This window comes from Panthera tigris, chromosome B2, assembly GCF_018350195.1.
Source record: "Panthera tigris isolate Pti1 chromosome B2, P.tigris_Pti1_mat1.1, whole genome shotgun sequence".
Classification (NCBI taxonomy): Eukaryota; Metazoa; Chordata; class Mammalia; order Carnivora; family Felidae; genus Panthera; species Panthera tigris.
In genome coordinates, this window is record NC_056664.1 from 34647106 (window position 1) to 34673920 (window position 26815).

Below are 26815 nucleotides of genomic sequence, written 5' to 3' on the forward strand. Positions count from 1 at the left end.
GGCTTTGGAAACCAACAGCCCAGCAATCATGTTATCCATGAAAACCAGGAGGCTGGTAATCACTAGAGGGGACAACATAGGTTTTGGAGCTTCTCAAAGGTCCCGTCCTCAAAGATAAGTCATTATTTGACCTGTCTCGCAGTTCCAGGTAAAGCACCACTCTCAGGACTTGTGTTTATTTGAACTGACTCATACTTCACTCAGGGTGAATGCACTTTTCCCTGGAACATTTATGGAAAACAATCAGTGGCAATTGTTTAACATCTCTGGTGCTCTAGGTGATAACAATTGGGTGGGGCAAAGAAGTAGACAAAAACCTAAAAGGAAAAATTTGGGAGTAGGATATCTATGGCTATCTTTGAAAAGTTCCAACATATTCCTGGAAATCTAGAAGAGCATATGCAAGTGCAGGACTGTGTGCGTGCCTAGGAAAGGCCTGAGAAGACTTAATTTCTCTCACCATTGGCAGACCTTGAGGCTTTGCACAAACAGGAAGTAAAGACTAAAGAGTTGTCCACAGTGTGCTAGAGTGTTGAAGATACACCCTAACACACACACACACACACACACACACACACACACACACACACACACACACTTTTGGCAAAGGCTGGGAAACTTATTAATGAATGGCACGTAAGGAAGTGTCTGTCCATTCATTACCTGTTCACTAAGCTAACCAAGCAGAGATTATAGTAGCCACATATGACAAAGAATAGACTTTACAGAATTGGTTCAGGAAAATCACTAAACAAAGAGCAGCAGCAGCAACAAACAATAAACAGCAACACCAACACACCCTGGGAAGTGAAGGGAATCTGATTTCCAGGGTTGCCACATTATATTATTTAAAATGTCTAGTTAACAAAAACTTATGAGACATGATGAGTAGCAGGAAAATATGACATATATGAAGGGAGAGGGGGAGGAAGCAGTTAATAGAAACTGTTTCTCAGGAAGCCCAGATGGATAGACTTTGCTAGACAAAGACTTTACATCAGTTATTATAAACATGTTCAAAGAACCAAAGGAAATCATGTCTAAAGAACTAAAGGAAAGTATGAGAATGTCTCACCAAATAGAGAACATCAGTAAAGAGACAGAATTACAAAAGAACCAAAGAGAAATTCTGGAATTGGAAAGTACAATAACTGAAATAAAAAAAATTGCTAGAGGGGCACAACTACAGATTCAAGCTGGCAGAAAGAGGAATCAGCATACTTGAAGCCAGGTCAGTCGATTCTCCAGTCTGAAGAATAGAAAGAACAATGAATAAAGAAAAGGAACAGAGTGTCAGAGACCTATGAAACACCATGAAATGTGCACACACGCACACACAGACACACACACACACAGACACACACACACACACACACACACACACACACACACACACACACATAATGGAGGTCCCAGAAGGAGAGGAGAGAGAGAAATATTTGAAGAAGTAATGGCCAAAAGCTTTCCGGACTGGGTGTAAACCATTAATCCACATATCCAAGGAGTTCAACACACTCTAAGTTAGATAAACTCAAAGAGATACACACCTAGACACATCAAAATTTAAACTGTTGAAAACCAAGGACAGAGAGAACCTTGAAAGTAGCAAGAGAGAAGTGATTTATCACATATAAGGAAGCCTCAGTAAGATTAATAGCTGAATTCTCATCAAGATCAATATCCCGGTTGTGATATTCTCAACTGGGAGGAAACTGGGTAACATGTACATGGAATCTGTTTGTATTATTTCTTATAATTGCATATGAATCTACAATTATCTCAAAATAAAAAATTTAATTAAACACACACACACACACACACACACACATACACACTTGAAAAACAGCCCTTGGGTCCAAGATGAAATCATAATAGAAGTGTAAAAAATATTTAGAACTGAGCAATAACAAAAATGCTATGAATCAAGACTTGAGAAACAAACAATAGTGATAATTCAAGGTAAATTTATAGCCTTGAATGTTTATATTAGAAATGAAGAATGTTGGAAAAGAGCTAGACACCTAACTTAATTAGAAAAATAATAATAAACCCAAAGAAAATGGAAAGAAGAAATAAAAATGAAGAGCATCAAGAAAGAAAAATACAGAGAATTAACAAAGCCAAACGCTGATAATCTAGGTGGAAAAAACTAATAAAATTCACAAAAGGGGGGAGTGAGAGAGAAGAAAATATTATTAGTAATGCAAAGGGGGACATAATTACAGATGCAGCAGAGATTTGAAGATAATACTTTGCAAAACTTAGATGAAGAAAATCCTAGAAAAATACAACTCAAGAAATGAAAATCTCATATAATCCTATGCCCATTAAAGAAACTGAGGATAGTTAACATTTCTTACAAAGAAACCATCAGGATTAAATAGTTTACTAGGCAAATTCTACCAACTTTTCAAGAAACAATTCATTTCAATCTTATATAAACTCTTCCAGAAAACAGAAAAAGAGGAAATATTCCCAATTCATCGTATGAGGTTAATAAAGCTTAATTCCCAAAGCAATCATATTACAGCCAATCTCACTAGTGAACCTAGATGCAAAATATATTAAAGTATTAGCAAATCAAATCAGTGATGTATAAAACAGGTAAGAAATAATGGCAAAGTCAGGCAATTCCAGGGATACAAGAATGGTTTGTTATTAGAGAACCAATTCTTCACATTAACAGTACTGGAGAAAACCAATTATCATCTTAATAGACACAGAAAAAGCATTTGATAAAATTCAACACTCATCATGATAAAACAACACTTAGCAAAGTATCAATAGAAATGATCTTTCTTAATCTGTTAAAGGGTATTTAACATAGACCTAAAGCAAATACCATTCTTCATGGGGAAACTTCAGAAGCATTCTCTACACTGAGTAAAAAGACAAGGATTCTATGATCATTGCTTCTGGCCGACATTGTGCTGAAGGTCAGTAAGACAGACAGACAGAGCCTAGTTTTTGAAAAGAGAAGATTAAAACTATTATTTAGATAATAGAATTATCTAAAGAGAAAATCCTTAAGAACATACCAAATATTAGAAATTATAAGAAAGGTTAGCAAGGTGGCTAAATATAAGATGAATATGCAAGAATACATTGTCTTTCCAATACCAGCAACTAACAGAAAAATATTTAAGATACTGTTTACAATACAGGCAGTGGTGGCAATGACCTGGCTAGATTGTATTCGATGTCTAACTTGTCCTCCAGTCATCCTGTCAATTGTGAGCCCCCCTTAAACATTTTCTTCTTGCCTGAAAATGGCTAGATTTGGGGGTTTGTTGCTTGCACGCATCCTGTAATTATGCTATAGTATTAGTTGGTATTTGGAATAAAATATGTGTTAGGGGTCCTCAAGACCACCCCCAAATTAAATGATTGGCTAGGAGGAATCATAGGATTCACCATGCAGCTGTATTTATGGCTATGATTTATTTATTGAGCCACATTATATGAGCCACATTGGCTCAACTGAAATATTTGTTTTTCATGTGAGTTGTCTTTCCCGGATTTAGTAAGTGCCTGTTTGTTTATTTATTAATAAATATTATTTATTTAATTAATTAGAAAAGGGATACAGAGCAAAATCAGCAAAGAGGAAAGACACATGGGGTTAAGTCTGGAGGAAACCAGGCCAGAGTTTCCATGAGTCCTTGCCGGGCGGAGTAACACAGGACACTATTTCCCTCAGCACAGAGTTGTATCAACATGTCAAGCAAGTGTTGTTTACAAGCAAAGCTCATTAGAAACACTGCCCAGGGTTTTTATCAGGTGCCTGGTCACACAGGCACCTTCTGCTTTCTGGAATGTACTCAAATTCCAGACTTCCAGAAGGAAGCAGATGTTTAGCATCAACTATATTGTTTGCACAAATAGTTTAAGCACAGTGAGTCACTCTTATCAGTTAGGGTGGTAAGAACGTCACGAAATCCCAGATGTCAGCCATGGGCCAACCTAGTAAGCAGGCCTTTCAAAGGATGGCTGTCAAGCCTGCTATGCTAGCCCTTTTCTGCACAATGTGCATTCTTTCTGCCATATTGAATTAGAAAGCTAATTTATTATAGCCTCTTGTCAATTCATTTACTTAGTTCTGGAATAATATCATTTATCTTTAAATATATTTCATATTAACATCTATGAAATTACGTAGTGTTTTTTTTAATTTTTATTTGTTGAGAGCGAGCGAGCACATGCACGCAAGTGGGAGAGGGGCAGAGGGAGAGGAGAGACACAGAATCTTAAGCAGTCTCCATGCTCAGCATGGAGCCCAATGTGGGGCTTGATCCCACAGCCCTGGGATCACAACCTGAGCCAAAATCAAGAGTCAGACACTTAATTGACTGAGCCACCCAGGCACCCCTGAAATCACATCGTAATAAACAGTCAAGTAATACTACAAGGCTTAAAAATAAAACCAGAGATCCCTGCTTCACCCCAACTCCTGCTCTCGCAATTCAAAAGCAGCGATTTCAAACTCTTATTTTTCATTTCTAAATAGCATGCATTTACTGTTAGTTCTTGCTCTTTCAATTTTATACATTATTATCTTTCAACTATAGACAATGAGGATTTAAATAGCCCTCTTATATCTCCTACCACTTACCTCATATTCCCAAAACAATTACTACAATTGTTAGCTAAATCTCTATTCTGTTTCCATTATTATTTTTTTTCAAATTTTTAACGTTTATTTATTATTATTGAGAGACAGAGAGACACAGAGCATGAGCAGGGGAGGGGTAGAGAGAGGGGGAGAACAGAATCTGAAGTAGGCTCCAGGCTCTGAGTTGTCAGCACAGAGCCCAGCACGGGGCTCCAACTCACAAACTGCGAGATCATGACCTGAGCCGAAGTCAGTCGCCTAACCAACTGAGCCACCCAGGCGCCCCTCATTATTATAATTATATAAATGTTTGTAAGTGAGCCACATTGGCTCAACTGAAATTATACTTCTTTTTCATGTGAGTTGTCTTTCCAGGATTTAGGGCCTGTTTATTTATTAATAAATATTATTTATTTAATTAATTAGAGAGTGCACGTGCATGTGGGGCAGAGCGATAGAGAGAGATATTCTTAAGCAGACTCCATGCTCAGTGCGGAGCCTGTTGCAGTGCTCAATCCTGGGACCCTGGCATCATGACCTGAGCCAAAAGTAAGAGTCAGATGTTGAACCGACTGAGCCACTAGGTGCCCCAGTGTCTATTTTAAAATTTTCATTTTGTATTTACATTTTATTAAATTCATCTCTAAACTCTCCATCAGTACTGAAAAACCTCCCGCCATATGGTCAAATGCTTCTGGTAATCTATCCATTCCAATTGTTTCTGAGTCCTCCCTCTGCCCTACAATTCCAATGGTTGTACTCTAGGCGTGATGCACAATTCTTCCCAGGACTTCCCTTCACCATAATCCTGGGGTTGCCTTTTGTTTCTTTCTTGAATTGGATTCTATTTTATAGATCCCATGACTTGGATTTTTCTTATTTTCTCCATCACTTTTGTGGAAAAGTGTCTTCCAGGGGTGCCTGGCTCAGTGTCTGATTTCCACTCAGGTCATGATCTCATAGTTGGGCTCGTGGGGTTGAGCCCCGTGTTGGGTTCTGCACTGACAGCTCAGAGCCTGGAGCCTGCTTCAGATTCTGTGTCTCCCTCTCTCTCTCTCTCTCTCTCTCTGCCCGCCCCCCCAAAATAAACATTAAAAAAAAAATTAAGAAAGTGTCTTCTAGTCGCTTCCTGAGAAAGAATAGTTAAGTGAGAACTTGCATGTCTGAGAATGTCTTTACACTATTTGTACACTTGATTGATATTTTGGCTAGGCATAGACTTCTACATGGAAAACAATGTTCTCTCGGCATTTGAAAGGGTTATTCTGTTGGCTTCTAGCTTGATATCATTCTGATTCCCAGTCCTTTCTATGTGACCTGTCTTTTCTCTCCAGAAGCTTTTAGGATACTCCCTTTTTATAGCACTGGTGTTCTTCGTTTAGGTATTTTTGCATTCATTGTACCAGAGAACTGGGGAGTCTTCATTCTGAAAACTCACTACCTTCCTTTCTGGGAAAATTCCTCATTTCTCTTTCTAGAATTACTATAAATAGGATGTTGGGCTTCCTGAATTCATCTTCAAATTCTCTTTTCTGTTTACATTTCTATTTCTTTCTTCTCTCTGGGAGACTTCCTTAACTTCACCTTTCAAATCTCCCTTTATATCTTCAAAAATCTTTCATATTTTTCAGACTTTTCTTTTATTTTCTTGTCTCTCTCTCTCTAACAATACCATGTTCCCATTCCATGGATGTTACTCTCTGAGGCTAAGAGATTTTTTTGTCAAGATTTCTTGGTTCTCTACATTGACTGTTTCCCTCTGTTCCTTTGTTTTGGGCTCTTTCAAGAGATTTTTCTCATCTATTGGTTCTCAACTGTCTATTCAATTTTAAGAGGTTTAAACAAAAAGGGCTGTTTAAAATTGTGTGTGTTGTGGTAGGCTGAGGCAGCACTTGATATCTGATGGGCTTTAGTACAAGGCCAAAGTGGCAAGCTGGATTTTTTTTTATTAGAGATGTTCCTCCGTCCCTATTCATAAATGAATCTTTACTTTCATAGAGGAATCCTGAAATTCTCTAATATCCTCTAATCCATGGCTTTTCAAACTTTAATATGCACATGAATCACCTAGGAGGAATCTTGTTAAATGCAGATTTTGGTTTGTTAAGTCTGGAGTGGGCCCCAGAGAGTCTGTATTTCTAACCACCTTCCAGGGGATGTCAATACTACTGGTTCTTGGATAACAATCTGAGTAGCATGGCTCTAATATAAACTTGGTTTCCAGTGTTCTGAAATATGAGGGGAGAAAAGGGCAGGGCCACTGAGGATTTTGATCTCATGAAAACATTTTTTTTTTTCCAATTCCCCACTGAAAAAATGGGCTGGTTAAAATTTTTTCATGGGATTTTTTTTCTCAGCCCCCTTCTGGATCACCAGTCCCAGCAATTTGTACCAGCTACCCCCTTCCTCTTTATCAGCTTCAAGAAGAGAAATGAGAGTGGGGAACGGGCTATCTCACCATTCAGCATGTAGTTTCATTTGAATTCCCATTTTCAAAATGGCATTTCGTCCCTGCCATCATTGGTAACTGGTGTCCCCAAGTCCAGATCTCTTTAGTTCAATTTCTTGAGATGATACTGGGATAGTACATCTCCAAGGAGTAGTGTGGAGATCTGGCAACATCTAACTGCCCATTTTAACAGATTTTTCAGCCAATTCTACCTTCAGGTCTATTCTCCCAGTTACCACCCCCACCCACCCTTCCTTCAGAAGTATCTACAGTCTCCTACTTTTAAGCCTTTCTAGTGGTCTCATGTGAATCAGGTTTTTACTGGCTCTCTTTGCAGACTTGTTTTAGCTTTCTCTGATATCCATCTACTTTCATTCTCCAAAATTTTATTGGTAATTCTCATCTGCTATTTCCCCATTCTCTTTGTTCTTGTGGACTTTTTTTTTTTTTTTTTAAATCCTTTACTAACATAGTAATGAAGTTTGGGGGATAAATATATGTGTTTAATCCACACATTCTAAACACCCATCATTAAACTTTCCCAGAAATGTATCCCTTTACTTCATTGCTTGTTTCACCTTTACTATGTTCCTTTTCCTTGTTTTCTTTTTGGTTGGTTGAGTCTTTGATTATTCCTTTTTTCCTCTCCACTAGTTTGTGAGTTATGTCCTCTTTTTTTCATTCTCTTAATGATTAGTCTAAAAAATAACAACAGGTATTTTTTTTATCAACTTAATTGTGGTACAATTTCTATAAGCTACAGCTATTCAGCAGTTCAAAGACTTTTGACAAATGTTTCTCATCACCACAATCAACTTCCATATTGTTTCCATTATTTCCAGAAGTTCCCTCATGCCCCTTTATAGTCAGTCAGTCATCTCTTTCACCTGTGGGCAGCTACCAATCTTTCTGTGACTATAGATTTTGCACTTCCAAATCATATGTTATGTTACTAGTATTCTTAACTAATCAAAGGCTGATATTAAATCCTTGAACTCTTCTCTTTTCCCAGACAATTCAAGAACCTTAAAACACTTTATTCCTGAATTCTCTAATATGCTCTTATTGCTTAACTTTGATTTGCATATTGTGTTAGGGTTCTCCAGAGAAATAATATGTGTGTATACGTTTGTGTGTGTATACATATATATGTATATGCAGAGAGGAGATATAGGAATTGGTTCAAGCAATTATGGAGGCCAGTAAGTCCCATAACTTGTCATCTGCAAGCTGGAGAACCAGGGATACCAGTGGTATAATTCAGTCCAAGTCCAAAGGCCCGGTAACCAGGAGCACCAATATCCGAGAACAGGATTAATGATGTCCCAGTTCAAGCAGAGAGTAAATTTGACCTTCCTCTACCTTTCTGTCTGATTCAGATCCTCAACAGATTGGATGATGCCCATTCACATTGGTGAAGATGATCTTTACTCAGCCTACTGATTCAAATGCTAATCTTCTGGAAATACCCTCACAAACACACCCAGGAATGATGTTTTACCAGCTCTTTGGCATCCCTTAGCCCAGTCAAATTGACACTTAAACCATTACATGTATGTATCACCTAGGGGAGGATCTTGTAAAAAACAGGTCCTGGCTCAGGAGGTGCCATGTTTTTGTGTATTTTCCCTCTCTTTGTAAAATTATACCAAATAAATGGCTACTTGCAAGGTTGGCTCTTTTGCTAAAAGATGGAAATTGGGGTGCCTGGTTGGCTCAGTAGGTTGAGAGTCTTAACTTCAGCTCAGGTCATGATCTCACGGTTCGTGAGTTCAAGCCCCGCATCGGGCTCTCTGCTGACAGTGTGAAACCCACTTCGGATCCTCTGTCCCCCACTCTCTCTGCCCCTCTCCTGCTCGTGTGTGCGTGCTCTCCCTCTCTCTCTCTCTCAAAATAAACATTAAAAAAATAAATAAAATATAGAAATAACTTACATTTTATGGTGTCTTGACTTTACTCTGATTAAGGTTTAGGATTTAATGGGAATGCTAAATTAAAGGATGACATGAGAAAACATTAAATCAATTTGAACAATTTACACTTAAACCACAAACTATTTACTTTCAGGCTTGTGGTTGAGCATTACACTGAGCATATGGTAAAATGTTCTAGCTAGAATTCAAGCCCAAAGAGAATAATGCAAGCCACGCTAAGTGCATAATGCAAGCCATAGTATACCATACTCTTCTTGCCTGACTAGATCTTACAGCATAGAACTATTCAAGTCATTCCCCTGTTCCAAAACTTATCAGGGACTGCTGCCCCTTAACATCCATTTCTCTACCTAACAGTCTCCATGCTCTGACTCTATTTTTACCTTTCCAGTCTTTTCTCTGCCATCTCCCATTTCTGGGTCAACCGGGGGTAACCCACTGTTCCCTGAATCAGTCTTTCGGTGTTCCTTTTACCTTTGGTCATGCTGGTACTCAGCCCGCCAGCTTTGTACCATCCTCCCAGTTGACATTCAACCCAAATTTTAAGGTGGAGCTCAAACAGCACCTTCTTCACAGGACCTTCCCTCGTCTCTCTCCTCTAAAACCCTCATGCCACTTTGCTTGTATCTCTCTTGAGTGGCTTACATGCTTATTATATGTTATATTATATTATATGTTTGTTAATATACTTGCTTTATTCCTGTGATTAGACTTAGTGCCTTCAGGCCGGAGAGCATAGCCTTTTTACCTGTGTGGTCTTTACAAGCATAAAATAGAAACTTACCTGAGCTCACAAATAATCATTGAATGAATATGTATTTTAGTGTGACAAAAGAAACTCCAGAGAACTTGAGCTGACTCATCATTTCCTCAATCCTTGGGTCCTCAGACCCAACAGGAGCTCCTATGTAACCCTTTGCCACCTCTTAATTTGCAATAATTGTACCAATTATACCAATTGTACCAATAACTGTACCTTCTAAGTTTGAATATAAGATAATCTTTTCCTTTGTTCCTATGTTCGATCAGCCATCAAATTACTGATCTATCTTCTGATTTTTATTTGAACCTCCCTTTCCCTCCTCTTTCTCTACCATCCCCTCTATCATTCTGGTTAATGCCCTTTTATTGTCACAACACTTAATTACCTGTAGTACATTCTTCTGGGTTTACCTAATACTGTTCCAGCTCTAGTTTATCCTATGGGGACCATAAGAATAACAATAATGAGTTAATAAGTTGATAAATGAGAAATGGCACGTATATTGGACCTATTTTGTATGTGTGCCCACTGTGCTTTTGGTGAATCACCTCCTGCCCATGTCCTCTGGTTCTAGTAGTGGACAATGGCCAGACTTCATCACAGTATTATGTCTTTCCGATCACAACTAACGTTTAGGTTGGCTGAGAGACTGCTAGAGACAGTATCCCGATGACATAATTTCAATCTCTTGACTTAGCTTTGCCTAAAGCCAGATGCACTCCTGGACTTTCTGGTTATGAGTCAATAGATTTCCTTCATTAAACTAATTTGAGTTTGTTTCCTAAGTGCAACAAAGATTTTTTTTTGATACAGTATGCAAAGCACTGAGCATACTACCTTGCACATTAAGTGCTAGGTATCATTTTTATTATCCTTATACCCTTGCTATACCTCATATCCAATTCAACCTCTTCTTTTCTTAGCATCTTCCATATAGACCGGCTAGAATAATTTCCTTATTATTCCCTGCATATTGTTCCTTTGCCTGGGCTACCTGTCACTATCCTAATGTCATTCTATACTCTTTTCACCAAGTCACATCCATCATGATTTAGAAGCTGACTAAAAAAAAGCCTCCCATCTTCCATTTGAATAATAGTTCCTCCACACTGTTTACTACTTTATCTAATTTCTCCCACATGTGTTTTCTAGTTATTTCTAGCTTGCTTCTTAGTTGTACACTACTAAGAGTAGTAGCAAGGGAAAATATGATCACTGGCCCTTTTTTAGGCTGAGATTTTGCCATTATATCCAAAGAGACTTGTGTAAGATTGGACACACAGTGGGTGTTCAGTAAGTGTCCGCTATAGGAATAAATAAGTGGAATTAAATTTAGAAACTTTTTCCTTTTTCTAAGCAAACATTACATTCTTAAACAATTTACATCGTGGCATTAAAATATAGTGATTCCAACCTCATACATTATCCCATTTATGGTTTCATACTTCTTTTAGCCAAGGTCTAAGGAAGGAATATTCCATTAAAAAATTTATCAATCAAAGCCTATTTTCTCTCACCATACATATTTTACCAATCCAGTGGTATCGCATCTGACCCTTGAGAGGTTTCTTGCCTTGATAAACTAATGATAAAATAAAGCATTGACAAAGATATCCTGAGATGCTGAAAACAAATGTTGAGGGGGGGAAATTTTTGTAGTTCCTTTTTTAGTTCTAAATGATAAAACATCCCTCCTACTCCAAATAAATTAGTTTCTATTTAAAAATGCAGAATTTTGAAAAACTATTTGGAAACAAAGGTCTGTGCATATGTTTGTTGAACTTAATTGCTGTATGGTTTAATGGAAGGGCTGAGGGCTAGTGAATTTAATAGCTAAAGATTAAAGTTAATTAAATTTTAGTTCTCTGGGATTTCTGATACATGTTCCAAATTTGTTTTTAATGACATAATTGTCATTTAAGATTACATCATTGTGAACTGATTATGTGTGCAGTTACACTAACAGAAACCAATACCAAATGTCAAAAATAAATAAATAAATGTCAAAAAATAAAAGTTGAGGACAACTGTAACGTTACCATTAAGAGAGAAGTTGAAAACAGAAGCGAAACACTCTGTTGAATAAGGTCTTATTATGAAACTTCAAACAGAAAAACCTGGACATCAAATGCATTAGGTTAACTTCATGCTTTTTCAATGGCATTTAAGTCATTATTTTATACTTACTGTTACAAGTGGAAACCAATGCATTTCCCCAACATATCTGTTCATTAATTTTGGTGGGAAAAAAACAGCGCCCAATCACACAAACAGGAAATGTGCTACATAAATTTTGTGAACATTTGTGACGAAATAGAAGTTACTAGTCCCCTGGATACATGGATATAGTTCACATTTTAAAAGAATAAGAAAAGAAATTCAGTATTGTTTCTATTAGTCTTCAGGTTTTTTTTCCCCCCCTTAACTAAAAGTAACTGTAATATTCTTTTGCCTCTGGGGCTCTCCCTCCCACAATTAATCATCTTTTTTCTACACCTTCCGTCCAAATGATTATTCCCCATAGCCTTAGAACACTTGACATCAATTCATACTTCTTCACAGTTTTCAAAACATTGCCCTGGCCTTGCTTAGCTCCACGAGACACTCCCTTCTCTTTCAAAAAATTGGTAAACAGAAGTATTTTTGCTCTCACTTTTACAAGGTGCTACTGTGTAACCAGAAAAACATCTTCGTAATACAAATTAGCTTCCTAACTTTTACCACACTTCCAAATTCACAACATAATGTATTTAAATTCCTTAGGATAACGAACATCTATACTTCCAAAAGTAGCAATACGTTCGGTTTAAACATTTGGAAGACTTGGGTCCCAAGACTACCTTTCGTCCTCTGACTCTAGAATCCGTGTCCTTCATCATCAGAACCAGGCAAGAGATTGTGAAAGTCTCATCAAGCTACACCACCAGCGCGGGCAGAGGAAACGCTTTCAAAATATGTCATTCATCTCCACGTTGAAAGGCAGTCTATCCATACATCTTTTATACACGTCATTAAATATTGGTACTTAAGACTTCAGTCGTATGAGGCAAGCTTTTTAATTTATAGGCAAAAGGGGGTGGCAAAAGAGTCATCTCTTCTTAGATTTACTTATCAAAACAAAGCCAGTCATATCTTGATCATATCTTGAAGTCTCGAGTTGCCATTTGTCAAGAGTCTTTTAGAAAGCCGCTTATTGCATTAAATTAACCAATTCCTAGCCACATCAGGTTTAAGGAGAGTTTCCCTTGTCTCCAGAGACAAACGAGTTACCAGACGTCCTTAAGTAGACTGTCAAACTTTCATGTCTACTCTTTTTCAACACGTAAGGGAGAGAATGGCACAACGAAGTCAGGTCTGTTTCTTAAGAAGGATGTCCTATGGGGAACGAGACGCTCACCTGTCCACAACAGAGGGTCTTTCCCGGCTGTCCTCACTGGGGGAGGGGATGGACATCGCCAGACCTTTGTCCTCCGGACCAGAGCACGGCCAGGGAGGGAGGGCGACTTTCTGGGAGGAATACAGGCACCTGCACCCCAAGAAACTACACACGGGTTTTGACTCCGATGACTCCCCTGGCTTAACCTCTGGAGGGGCCCTCTAGCTCGGGTGGGGGGTTTGTTGCCCCAAACCGTAGCCACCTCTCGCAGGAGCAGGGGGAGTGGACGACTGACCACTCTAAGGAGTTAGGGATGCCGGTCTTTCCCAACCAGACCCGAACGTCCCCCGCTGTCTTGTGGGGTTCGCCCGGCGGCGGGGTACGCGGGGTGAGCCACGGCCGCGGCGGGCGCAGAGCCGGTCTCTGCTCCGCGCCCCTGCCGCGTCCGCACCGCCACCGTGAGGCCGAGCCGGGGACGGTGCCCCGTGGCGGCGGCGGCTCCGCGCTCCTCTCCGCGCCGCCCCGGCCGCCGCTGCGCCGGGCACGGGCGGGGGGATTTTCTTCGCGTTCCCCCCTCTTTCGCGCTCTCGCTCCTGTTCAGCGGGAGAGCCCGCGGAGCCAGGGAGGGAGCGAGGGAAGGGGTGGAGGTGGCGGGGGGGAGGCCGGAGGGGCGGATCCTGCCTGGGGGCTGATCCCTCCCTCCCCTCGGCCGGGCTCCGTGGCGGCAGCGGCGGCGGCAGCGGCTTCATTCCCCCTCCTCCCCCGGGAGCGGCGGCGGCGGCCGGGCCGGGGCCCCTGCGCGGGCCGGGAGGGGGCACGGCGGTGGCCGCGGAGGCTAGCGCGGGAGGAGGCCGCGCTCCGCTCCCAGGGCCGCGCCGACCTGCTCGACGGCCGGCCCGCCCGCGCCCAGGGGCCCCGAACGGTGGGGCCGGGCCGGCGGCTGAGGTAATGGGGGTGGCAGAGGGGCCGAACGGAGCGGGGGCGGGGGCAGCGGGGCCTACGGGGACCAGGGACTGCGCGCCGGGGTGGGGGGGGCAGGGAGAGGGAAGCAGGGGGCTTCCCGAGCGGGGCGGGGGCGGCGCGAAAGCGCTCTCCAGGAGCGAGGGCGGCGGCGGGGAAGGAGAAGGCGGGTGAGGGGGGAGCTGAAAAGCGAGGACCCCCTCCCGTAGCCGCCATCTTGTTTCCCTCCCCCCCGGCCCTGGCTGGCGAGCCGCCGAGCCCCGCCCCCGCCATGCTCTCCAATTGGTCAGGCCGGAAGAAGGTTCCGCCCCCCGAACGGCCCTTGGCCCCCTGGTTTCTGCTGACCGGCAGGTGAGGCGACCAATGGGCGCTCGCCTCTCTGCCCCGCTGGTTCGCTGGCGCTAGCTTTCTCTGTCTGAGGGTCGGACTGCGCGTCAGTCTGTCTCTGGCGCGCTCGCCCCCCTCCCCTTGGGGGAGGAGATGTTATTTCCCTCCTTTCTCCTCGGAAGGGTCAAGATTTTTCTGGAAGAGGTGCCCCTTTAAAGGGGCAGGAGCCTTGGCTGGGGTTCTCCCTTGTCTCATGAGTATCTCGTGGGGGTACAGGGGGTAGGGTCTAATTGCAGAAACTCCTCGTTCTTCGGGGACCTGGGTGGGGTGGGCAAGTGGGGCTTCGGGGGTGCTGAGGAGACCTCTGGGGGTGTTGGGGGGTATTTGGACGCGTGTCTGTGGGAAGGGCTGTGTGGGATGAGACGCTCCCGCCAAAAAACTGGACTGTAAGCTCCTTGCGGGCGAAACTCCTTTTCCTCAGCAGCCGCCCTTCCCTCTCCAGAATTTGCCCCCCGGTGCCTGGAGGCTTGGGGAGGACCCAAGAGAAACCTCTAAGTATTCCTTAGATACTTGCTGCTTGGGTGAGGACTAACCCACGCTGCCAAGGAGGTGGTAGCTGGTAGGGAGGAAGAACATACAGCGCTTTAACAAAGGAGGGTCCACACCCTCCAAACTCTTTCAGGATTTCAGGTTAGTACCGAGGTAGGGTTTCACACTCCTGCGAGGTTCTCCCTGCCCGCGAAGGCGTGGGGGCAGTGAGGCGGGTCTGTTGGCCTGGGCTGCCCCCAGGGACTTGGCATTTGCCAGGCATGTAGTGGCCAAGGGTCTCTGGAACCTGGACAGAATTGCCGTGATGATTCTGTTGCCTTTTGTTCCCAATGGGTCGTGTGCCTGCCCGCCACTGTTCCTCAGCCAAGTCGGTGTTTGTTTGTGTGTTTCAGTCACACTTGGGGATTGGAAGGCCTTTTAAACAAGGGTGGTGATAATTCTCTGTTGACCAAGAGCAACGCTTAAGAGGTAGAGCTTTTCATTTTACTGGTGGAGCGTGGAGGCACAGAGAGATTAAGTGACTTTCTCCAGGTCACGCAGGACCAAGGTTGGAACCTAGATCGCCCCAGAGCCTCTTTTTGAACCAGACCACGGCATCTCTGTGGTGGTCTTACTTCCCAGGGAGATGAATTCAACCCGTCGGGAGACCTGGGTTTGAACTGTAGCTTTATCACTCACTACCTCTGGGTTAAGTGACATCTTGTTGAGCTTCTGTTTCTTCATCTGTAAAATGGAGACGATAATATCTATCCTACCTCCCAAGCTAGTTGAGAGAAATAATTAAAAGTAAAAGGGATTGGGGTGCCTGGCTGGCTCAGTTGGTGGAGCATGTGACTCTTGATCACAGAGTCGTAAGTTCGAGCCCCATGTTGAGGGTAGAAATTACTTCAAAATTTAAAAAAAAAAAAAAAAAAAAGGGAAAAGGATTTGTAGTTTGCAAAAGTGTGCTAAATTATCATCATCATCTTTGCTTTTATAGATAAAGGTGGTAGATCCTGCAACCAAGGTGACAGACTCTTTTTCTCTTTGAAATCCTCTCACTGTTGTTTCCTTTCCAAGTCTCTGCCCACACTTGGAGCCCCGTATCTCCAAATGTCTTTCCCAGTAGTGATGGCCTCAGTAACTGCTGCCGTAGCTCCTTATGAGCTTGTCATGATTCCCTTTATCCAGAGCATGATATGGGAAACTTAAGGGCTTTCTCCTTGTTGCACAGGGGCAAACTAAATGTAAGGATTTGGGGAGAGAGGGACTTCTGAGGTTACCTCAGATATTGCCCCAATCATCTTGGCCTTGGGTCCAATGAGGGTCTCAGATAGGCCACTTAAAACTTCAGTGCCACTTGTGGACTACTCCCAGAGCTTCCAGTGTTTCCGCTTAGAAATGTATTAGCCAGTGCATCCTCAAAGCTGCCTTTTCCAGAGACAGCCCTTTATACTGTAGTTTGAAGTCTTTAGACTGTACATAGTAGACATTTCAGGTGCCTTCACCTCTTCACTCCTGGGTGTGGTTAGGGGATAGGGCTTCTGATCATTGTAAGATGGGTTGGGAGAGGGCTTTAGACCTGTGAGCTTTTGATCCTCTGGTGGGGCCACTGTTCATGTACACAGCTTAAAAGTGGATGCTCTTTTTGTTTTCTTCTTTTCTGAACCCTTAACCACCCCATCCTTTTCCATAGGTAGGTATCCCACAGCCTTATGTAGGACATCATTAGAATTTTAGATCTCTCCCTGTGTTGTTTTGTAATGTTCTGTAATGATCATTTGTAATGATTTGCTTTTCTTTTTTTAAAGTTTTTTTTTAACATTTATTTATTTTTGAGAGACAGACAAATCATGAGTGGGAGAGGGGCAGAGAGAGAGAGGGAGACACAGAATTCGAAGCAGGCTCTGGGCTCTGAGCTGTCAGCACAGAGCCTGACACGGGGCTCGAACCCATGAACTGTGAGATCATGACCTGAGCCGAAGTCGGATGCGTAACCAGCTGAGCCACCCAGGCGCCCCAAGATCTGTTTACTTTTCTGTCCTTTCAATTAGATGGAGCACCTAGAGGCAGGGACCATGCAGGTTTGATTTCTCCTTTCATTCAACTAATATTTATTGAGTGCTTATTAAGGAGCCAGGTATCATTCCAGGTGCTGGGAATACAGCGGTGAACAAAATAGACAAAAATCTTCCCCTCATGGAGCTTGCATTCTAATGGAAGGAAGCAAACATTTATGATAAATAGGCATATTACATAGCATGATAAAAAATGGTGAGTGTCATAGTGAAAAATAAAGCAAAATGAAAGATTGCTGATGGGGGAAGGAGATTTGCAGTTTAAGACAGAATGGTCAGAGAGGGTCTCATTGAGAAGCAGTGTTTGTGAAAAAAGTTGAAGCGAAGGAGCAAGCTGTGTGGATGATGTCTGAGGGGCAGGATGTTCAGGCAGAGGGAACAGACAGTCTTCGTGGTGGCCATTCGATCAGATGGAAGGGTGAATGAGTGCATGCCTGAACATTCACCTCAGTTTCCTGGTTTCTCCTTAGGCCTGTCCCCTTGGTTCCCAGGTGCCATGAGGAAGCCGCGCCGGAAGTCGCGGCAGAATGCCGAGGGTCGGCGCTCCCCATCTCCCTACAGTCTGAAGTGCTCACCTACTCGGGAGACCCTGACCTATGCTCAGGCCCAAAGGATTGTCGAGGTGGACATCGATGGACGCCTGCATCGAATCAGCATCTATGATCCACTCAAGATCATCACAGAGGATGAGCTGACTGCCCAGGATATCACCGAATGCAATAGTAACAAGGAGAACAGTGAGCAGCCTCAGTTTCCTGGCAAGTCCAAAAAACCCTCCTCCAAGGGCAAGAAGAAGGAGTCCTGTTCCAAGCATGCATCCGGCACTTCCTTCCACCTCCCGCAACCCAGCTTTCGCATGGTGGACTCAGGCAGCCAGCCAGAAGCACCCCCACTGCCTGCTGCCTACTACCGCTACATCGAGAAGCCACCTGAAGACCTGGATGCGGAGGTAGAATACGACATGGATGAGGAGGACCTTGCCTGGCTGGACATGGTGAATGAGAAGCGGCGAGTAGATGGGCACAGTTTGGTGTCAGCAGACACTTTTGAGTTGCTGGTAGACCGGCTTGAGAAGGAGTCATACTTGGAGAGTCGCAGCAGTGGGGCCCAGCAGTCACTCATTGATGAAGACGCCTTTTGCTGTGTGTGCCTGGATGACGAATGCCACAACAGCAATGTCATTCTCTTCTGTGATATCTGCAACCTGGCTGTACACCAGGAGTGCTACGGTGTCCCCTACATCCCTGAGGGCCAGTGGCTATGCCGCTGCTGCCTACAGTCTCCCTCCCGACCTGTGGACTGCGTCCTCTGCCCCAATAAGGGCGGCGCCTTCAAACAGACCAGTGATGGGCACTGGGCCCACGTGGTGTGTGCCATCTGGATCCCTGAAGTCTGCTTCGCTAACACCGTGTTCCTGGAGCCCATTGAGGGCATTGACAACATCCCACCTGCCCGCTGGAAACTAACCTGTTATATCTGCAAGCAGAAGGGGCTGGGTGCAGCCATCCAGTGCCATAAGGTGAACTGCTACACAGCCTTCCATGTGACATGTGCACAGCGGGCTGGGCTCTTCATGAAGATTGAGCCCATGCGTGAGACCAGCCTCAATGGCACCATCTTCACAGTACGCAAGACCGCCTACTGTGAGGCCCACTCGCCGCCAGGTGCTGCCACTGCTAGGAGGAAGGGTGACTCCCCTGGAAGCCTCAGTGAGGCTGGGGATGAGGAAGGCCTGAAGGAGGGCTGTGGAGAGGAGGAAGAGAAGGAAGAGGTAGAAGAAGAGGAGGAAGATGAAGGCCAAGGCGGGGTAGGTGGCCCCCTCAAGGGAGTGCCCAAGAAGAACAAGATGACTTTGAAGCAGAAAATCAAGAAGGAGCCAGAGGAAATGGGCCGAGATACACCCTCCACTGTCCCCATGGTCACTGTCCCACAGATCCCCTCATATAGGTAAGCTTGGTCAGGAGGTCTCCACATGGACCGATGGTTTCTGGTTGGGCTGGTGCTGGCCCTGAGCCAGGACCTCCTTCCCCAAGCATGGTTGGTGAACATTTGTTCTCTTCTGTGCCCTCAAATTTAGACTTCTCCTTTGGTCCCTGGTCTGGTTTGTGGTTTTGATTGTGCCCTGACAGCAGTGTGTTTCCTTGGCTTCAAGGTGAGACAAAATTAAGTTGCTTAGAAACCCAGGTGAAGGATGTCTAAGGCAGCATTTTTCAACAGGTGCACAAGTGGCATTTTGGATGGGATGATTGTTTATCATTAGGACTGTCCCATACATTTCTTGATGTTTAGCATCCCTGATCTGTAAGTGCCATTTGTATCCACTCCCTCATTGCCTGGTCTTTGTGACAATCTCCTATGTTTCCAAAAACCCCTGGGGGGATAGAACTGAGAACCACTGTTTTAAGGGGTCAGTATGGGTGCCTGCTATCTAGAAGGCTCTATTCTGAGAATGATGGAGACTTTTTGTGAAGGGGTGGTGGTGTGGGGAGGATATGCTATTTCTCTTCTTGAGAAGCTTTAGATTTAGGGGGAAAAGGATCACTCAGCTCAACTGTATGTCTAAGGCACCTTGGCCCCTAGTGAGTCTGTAGAGACATCATTGTATCTATTTTAAACCATTAGAGAAGTAGCTGTTAGAGGGCAGAAAAGCCAGAGACAGGAAAGATTTTTCATTGGAAGGTCATCTCAAGGGTGATATTCTTTGCAAAGTATACAGTGTTAGAGTAGGAAGGAATCTTGAAGATTATTTAATCTAATGTAGTCCTTGCACCTTCTCCCACACCCCCAGATGAAGAAACTGCGGCAACAGGAGGTAAAGTTGTTCACTCCTTTATTCATTCAACGAGATGTTTATTGAGCACTTACTATATGCCAAGTCCTGTTCAAAGGGCTGGAACCAGGCGGAAAGCAACAGAACCTGACCACGAGCTGGAACTCATGATGCCTCCAGGCTCTGTTCCTGCTGTTTGTCTCTCTTGTTGAAAAGGATAGGGAGAAAAGAGTGCTAGAGGGTAGTGGGGAATGAGTTGTGTAAGGAACGGGCAAACAGACTTGTCAGTCTGGGAAGGAGACATAAGAGCGGAGCAGAGCAGGAGGGAGAGGCTCTTGTGAGCCATGACTGGAGTTAGAATTCAGTCAACTGGAAATGCCTTCTAGTCACAGAGCTGTTGTAGGCTACCCTCTTCCCTGATGTTGACTGGAGTTCACACTTAGTAACATCTGTAGGGTGGCTGTGCCCTGGGACTAGACTTTTTGGTTGTCATATCTGCTCTTATAGATGTGTCTTGCAGAGGCCTTAGCATGCTGGCTAAGAAACCAGACAGACCTGCTTTTGAATCTTGCTCCTGTCACTACCCATGTGAACTTTGGCAAGTTATTTCTTCAAGTCTTATTTATTTGTTAATGAACCTGATAGAGTTGTTGTGAGAAATAAATGAGATAATATAAGTAAAGCACTTAGCACAGTGCCTGGTAAATAGTAAGTGCTCAATAAATGGTGGCTGCTGCTGCTGCTGCTATTTTATTATTATTCTTTTTTCTACCTGCACAAATGCTGTTGGGACCCTCCATAGCCAAGAGGTTGTAGAGGGAGGGGGCTGCCTGCATCTGGGCAGGTGTGCTTGGCATGGGCATTGGTGGGGAATCTGTTCTTTGGGGAAAGGCCTAGGTCTTGGTTTTTTAAGCTTGGCTTTGGGACAGGAATGTCTGACCTTGGATAGGCACAAGGCCTAGGTGATCAATGTCCAGCCCAACATGCCCACCCTTGTTAGGTTTTACTTTCTTGTTTAGCCACACTTAACCTTCCTTTCAGTGCAGCGAGATGAGGAAGTGGGGGAAACATAGCAGGGGCACTGAGGCCTTGCTTACTGTGTGAATAACCAATTTTAGGACACAGGATGGTGTAGCAGAGGGATCATTGATTCAAATCCCATCCAGGGCCACCATTGTTTATTTATTATTTATTTATTTATTTATTTTTAATGTTTATTTTTGAGAGACTGAGCGTGAGTGGAGGAGGGGCAGAAAGAGAAGGAGACACAGAATCTTAAGCAGGCTCCAGGCTGTCAGCACAGAGCCCAATGTGGGGCTTGAGCCCACAAATTGCAAGATCATGACCTGAGCCAGAGTCAGACCCTTAACCGCCTGAGCCACCCAGGCGCACTGCGCCACCATATTTTTAACTGCATTAGTGACTTTGATAGTTTATTCAGCCTCTCTTCCTAAGCTGCCTTTCCATCTTTTGTTACCATGAGAATAATGTTACCCACTTCGCAACAGGGCTGTTAACATAAAGATTATAGGTTTATTAATTCCTTTCCCTTTCACTTACCCCTCCATCGTCCCCACGTATTATTGGCTTAAATCCTTACTTTAAGATTTCTCTATTGGGTTAGTTTAGCCAGCTAAGTTTTCAGATTCTCCATCCTCTTATCCAGTTTTTTTTTTTTTTTTTCATTTGGTTCAAAATTAGACATTTTTAGGCTGCTGAGATCTTTAATTAAAAACCAGGGGTCAGACAACTCCAAGGTGTTGCATTTGAGCTCAGAAAGCAGTAGCCTGGTGTAGTTCTACTAGTTTTCCTTCCAGCTTGGCTATTGACTAGTCCCTGGTCTGGGGAGACCCTCAGCCACAGGGTGGCTGGAAATAGTGACCACATTGCCTATAGCTTACTCGAGTTCCTGCCTTCTTTTGCTGCTTTTATCAAGAGAAGTGTAGGGGTATGGGGCACAGGCCTGTTTCTTAGGATTGTAGGAAACAGGGTTCCTGGGAGAGGGTTCTTTTGGAGAATCAGGACTGCAAGGTAGGAAGTAGAAAATCAGGCGATATATCTCACGCTGAATCTGAGCTGCTTAACTTTGCTGTCTTTTTTAAGCCTTTCTCTGAGGTTAGGCATTTGACCACTTTATCCTATATTCTTTTATATATAAGGTTCAGAAATGAACCAGGGTCTGAATAGGAAGCTATAATCAGGGCTGCCCACTGACCTTGTCTTTCACTTCCCTGTGCCTCCACTCAAGGTTGAACAAGATCTGTAGTGGTCTCTCCTTTCAGAGGAAAAACCAATTCATACAGCGGCTTCACAACTACTGGCTATTGAAGCGGCAGGCACGGAACGGTGTCCCCCTCATCCGGCGCCTGCATTCCCACCTGCAGTCCCAAAGAAACGCCGAGCAGGTAGGTGAAGTGATTGAAGATGATGGAGGAGGTGGAGGGTGAAGGAGAAGAAATGATGGTTGGGGTAACCCCTCCCTGAGCCCTCTGCAGAGCCTTTACCTGTAGGCGGTCACCCCTCCAGGAGGCATAGCCTAGGAATGACCTCCAACACTGTAGAGTCTTTGGGACCAGACAGCAGCTCCTTCTGGATGGGAGAGGCTTGACTTTGAAGCATATTCTAGGGGAGAATGGAGAATAAGCCCAACTTTCCATTATGTGGGGAAAACCTTGCAGACATGGCAGAAAGGAAGGAATGGGCTGAATGAGAGCCAGGTGGCCATGTTGCATGAATTAGGACAAGGAGCACTTTCCTTAACACACTATACTGACATCTGCCAAAAATGTTTCATAGAAAACACACAAATGTGCCATCTCAGTTGTAGCACACAGCCTGGCCAATTGTGGCATTTTAGCCACGGAGTTGCTGCATGTTTACTGTTTTCTGAGATGGTGGAAGCCTCGTGAGAGACTCTTTTTTTTTTTTTTTTTTTTTTTTTTTTTTTTTTACTATTTACTTCTTTTTCCCTCTTCACTTGCTCCATTACTTCTGCCTTTAAATATTTCCACACCACTACCCCAGAGATGAAGCAATCTTTTACGTGACTCTGGTGCCCTCTGGGTTCTATCTGATTTCACTTTTGCCTTTTGTAACTAAAATCCTGAAGTGCAAGTCTGTATCTCGTCCTTCCTTGAAATGGTCCACCGGCTCCCCTGTAGCTTCTCCTAGAACATCAGCCACCTCCTCCCAGCCTAGCAAGCCTTACCTCAGATTCTCATTGTATTGTCCATTGGGCTACATTTGTCACCATGGATCACCTTGTCTTAGAGCTTCTCTGTCACACCCTTTTGCTCCTCCTCCACCCTTTGACTGCAATATTAACATTCCCAGGGACTGTGCTGCCTCCCCATTGGCTTGGAGAGCTGTACACTCTCATAGTTGTAAATAAGTGTGGCGGGTTTCTTTTCTTGTCCTCATCCCTTTTTTCTGCCCTCAGTCCTGGGGCAGAGAGACTATAGATGTTCTTGTAGATGTTGTTTCCTAGAATTCATATATTGGAAACTGAATTCATTATTCTTCTCTTCATAAATGTATTTCCCTAATATTGACATGGAACCTTCTTTCTCCTGACCTCAGACATTTCCCCACCTTAGAGTTACTTTTGATTCTTCCCTCCATAACAAGCCACAGTTAATCATCCCTTATGCTACTTCGGAGGAGTTTATCAGTATATGATCCTTTGTCTCTGTTCTACAGCTCCCCTGCTCACCCATGCCCCCTTAATTTCAGCAGTAGCTTTCTAGTTGGTCTCCCACCTCTGATTCTTTCTTTGCTCTACTACTGATACTGTCTCATTCACATACCATTTTCCATCTTGTCACTTCCATTTCCAGAATATATTCCCCCTCTCCAGGCAGGCCACATCCAGGATCCTTTGCATGGAGTTTGAGCCTTCTTATCAGCTGAATCCTGGATCTTGCTTAACTTTTATGGTTATCCAGCTTTTCTGCTCTGGCCAGGCCATTTTTTTTCACCAGGCAAAAAATCACTAATTCTGCTTCTTCCAGCACTTCTTCTGTGTGGTCCCTTTGGTTCCTTACTGCTTTGTTCATCCGTGTCCATCACTACCGTAAACCCCTAGTGAGAGTGCTTTCACCAGAAGCATTCCCAGACCTAACTCCAACCCACTCAGATCCTTTCTATTTTACATTCTCTTAACATTTTGTATTCAGTTTATCTGTTGAGTTTTTATTATTTGTCTTTATGCTACTGTGCCCTTATGTGTCAAACCCTAGGCCTCTGCCTTCCCCCAACTATACTGTAACCTCTTTTAGGGCAGGAATCATCTTTTTTGGTGCTGGTGGTATTTTAAAATATGGTCAAGTCAGTTAGTACAGGCTGGTAGTAAGAACTTCACTTTGTTTTCTAGCCAAGTCGAAGCTGTAGGGTGAAATTCTTTCCACCTTGAGGTGTCTATTAGTTTTCCTTCTGAAATTCTTTCTATCCCTGAGAGGCACAGCTGCCCCCTGGTGTCCTCAGGGGTAGAGGAAGCAGTCACAGATCTCACTCCAGCAGTGGTTATTGTGGGGCAATGCAAGAAACATTGCTGCAAGGCTGGGCGAGCAGAGGAAGAAGGCATGGGTAGAGAGGGAGGGGTGGAAGGGCTCTCAGGAGTGTGGGTCAGCAAGGGTCAAGGGCTGTCACCTGCCGAGGCCCTGTGAGACTTGAACAGGGAGGGCACTCTGGGTAAAAGGGAGGCCCCCAGCTCCTTCTTCCTTTCCTGTCCTTCTTGCAGAGAGAGCAGGATGAGAAGACCAGTGCAGTGAAGGAAGAGCTGAAATACTGGCAGAAGCTCCGGCATGACTTGGAGCGGGCACGGCTGCTGATTGAGCTGATTCGGAAAAGAGAGAAGCTCAAGCGAGAACAGGTGAGGAAGAGCCCCCAGCTCCAGGGTTCTTGTTCAGAATCTTTTTCTCCCGCTCTCAGTGTGGCATCAGGAGAGCCAGGAGCCTCTGCCTGGTGTCACCTTTCTCGCCTTCCTGCCCTCCAAAGCCTGCCTACTCTGTATTGGTATGGTGCTGCACATGGCTTCTAACTATGGGGATTCAGCTTCTGGTGGCCTCAAGCATAAGCTATTATCATATGCTTGAGCCCATCCCTGGAGTTTCTGACCTAAAAAATCTCAGGAGTCTGGCCTTGAGTATTTTGAAAAGCTTCTCAGCCCATTCTGATGGGCATTGCGGCTGGCCTGAGAGCTTCTGAGAGTTTTCACTTGGCCCTTATGGTCTTGAATCATTCAGATATTCCAACCTCGGGCACCTGGGTGGCTCGGTCGGTTAAGCATCTGACTTCAGCTCAGGTCATAATCTCACGGTTCATGGGTTCGAGCCCCACGTCGGGCTCTGTGCTGACAACTCAGAGTATGGAACCTGCTTCAGATTCTGTATCTCCCATCTGTCTCTGCCCCTCCCCCACTTATGTGCACACACTCTGTCTCTCTCCCTCTCTCCCTCCCCCTCCCCAAAATAAATAAACATTAAAAAAAATTGAAAACAAATTGCCAGCTTTGACTCAAGGAGATTCTAAGCCTCTAAGCATGGGCAACGTTGAGGTAGTAGTGTAACAGAGGGGTTAGGAATATGAACTGTGGCACCAGACTACCTGGTTTTATATCTGGTTCTGTCATTCAGTGCTTATGTGACATTGGGTAAATTGCTAAACTCTTTCTACCTCAGTTTCCTTGATTGTAAAATGGGGGTAATAATAGAACCTACACCAGAAGGTTGTGAAAATTAGATGACTTACTATATATAAAGAGCTTAGAACAGTGCCTGGCATGCAGTGGGAGCTACAGAAGTGTCAGCTGTCAGCATCACCATCATCGATAGTCTGTCTCCCTGAAGTGTCTACTGCAGCACTCTGCACAGGGCAGAGAGTAAATACTATTAATTGAATCAGTGACAAGCCAAAACCATTCTCTCCAGTCTAGGAATAGCAGCTGTTCCTTGCATGCTTCAGAGGCCTGGGTTAAAGATGTTCCTTTCTCTCTTTCTCCAAATCCTACTTCACTATTCAGCCCCAGCACGAGCCCTTCTCTCTGTAGACCTGTAGTCTGAGTTTCCATCTGTGAGACTGGGCAGCTCTTGCCATACATAGTGTGTGTGGGTGGCACAGAGGACATCTCAGGACCTTCTCTGTGGATTCAGACTGTGCCATCCCAGTCTTGGTCGCACAGCTGAGCTTTTCTTCTTGCCTCTGGTTCAGAGAGATAAAAGGGGAAAGGAAGCAGTCAGGCCCATTTTGATGTCACTAAGAAGAAGAAACATTTCATAATCTAATCTGTGGCTTCCCAACCTTTTAGCATTAGGGCATACATAGCAAATAACATTTGTGCAATGTACTTCTGTCACTGTACATATGTGAGGCTTCTGGCTGCCTGAGGAGGTGAGCCTAGAGGCCTTAGTTATCCCAAGATGGCCTCAAGGCCAATGGGATCAATAGCTTAGCATACTAAGTGGGAATGCTGGCCTGAGTCACATTTTAAATCATCAGTGTGCTCTTTGGACTAAGACAAAGCTAGGTTCAAGTCCTATCTCATTGGGTTAGTGACTCCTCATTATACTTCCAAATCTCAGATTCCAGATTTGTAAAATGAGGATAATAATTTCTCCCTCGGGATTATTGTGATGATTAATCAAAGTAACATAAGTAGAGAAGCAGTGTGGCATAGTAGTCAAGAGCACACACTGTGGAATCAGGCTATTGGAGACTAAATCCCTATTCTGCTCATTACTGGCTATGTGGCCTTGGGCCGGTCAGTCTCTCTGTGCCTCAGTTTTCTCCATGTAAAACACCTCATCTGTACCTACCTGATATAGTTGTTAATGTTCCATAAAATGGTTAGAATGTTACTTGGCATTTAGGAAGGACTATGAAAGTGTTAACTGTTATTGTAAGTTTTGGTACGGTGCTCGATATGTAGGGAACATTCACACAGCAGTAGCTGTTGGTCATTATTTCTAGGCTGAAAGTTGGGTGATCTCTCCTCATATACCGGTCAGCTTAATATCCTGTG

At 44.0% G+C, this 26815-nt stretch overlaps 1 protein-coding gene and 1 long non-coding RNA gene across 6 annotated transcripts in view; one reads left to right on the forward strand and one right to left on the reverse strand.

The window, feature by feature from the left end:
• Positions 1 to 13859, reverse strand: part of LOC122238613 — a 55659-nt gene extending 41800 nt beyond the window's left edge. For both annotated transcript variants that reach the window (XR_006217610.1, XR_006217611.1), the window contains exon 1: positions 13156 to 13859. This is a non-coding gene — a long non-coding RNA (uncharacterized LOC122238613). The remainder of the gene's footprint in view (positions 1 to 13155) is intronic.
• A 63-nt stretch (positions 13860 to 13922) lies between these two features.
• Positions 13923 to 26815, forward strand: part of BRPF3 (bromodomain and PHD finger containing 3) — a 33988-nt gene continuing 21095 nt past the window's right edge. Inside the window, exons 1-4 of one of the 4 annotated variants that reach the window (XM_042986210.1) lie at positions 13923 to 14079; positions 17498 to 18974; positions 22046 to 22202; positions 24536 to 24667. In XM_042986210.1, the coding sequence (XP_042842144.1) occupies positions 17524 to 18974; positions 22046 to 22202; positions 24536 to 24667 (1740 nt within the window). In that variant the 5' untranslated portion in view covers positions 13923 to 14079; positions 17498 to 17523. Of the gene's footprint in view, positions 14080 to 14821; positions 15112 to 17497; positions 18975 to 22045; positions 22203 to 24535; positions 24668 to 26815 lie in introns of those variants that run through there. The other 3 variants (XM_042986212.1, XM_007085264.3, XM_042986213.1) reach the window with 3 other exon arrangements.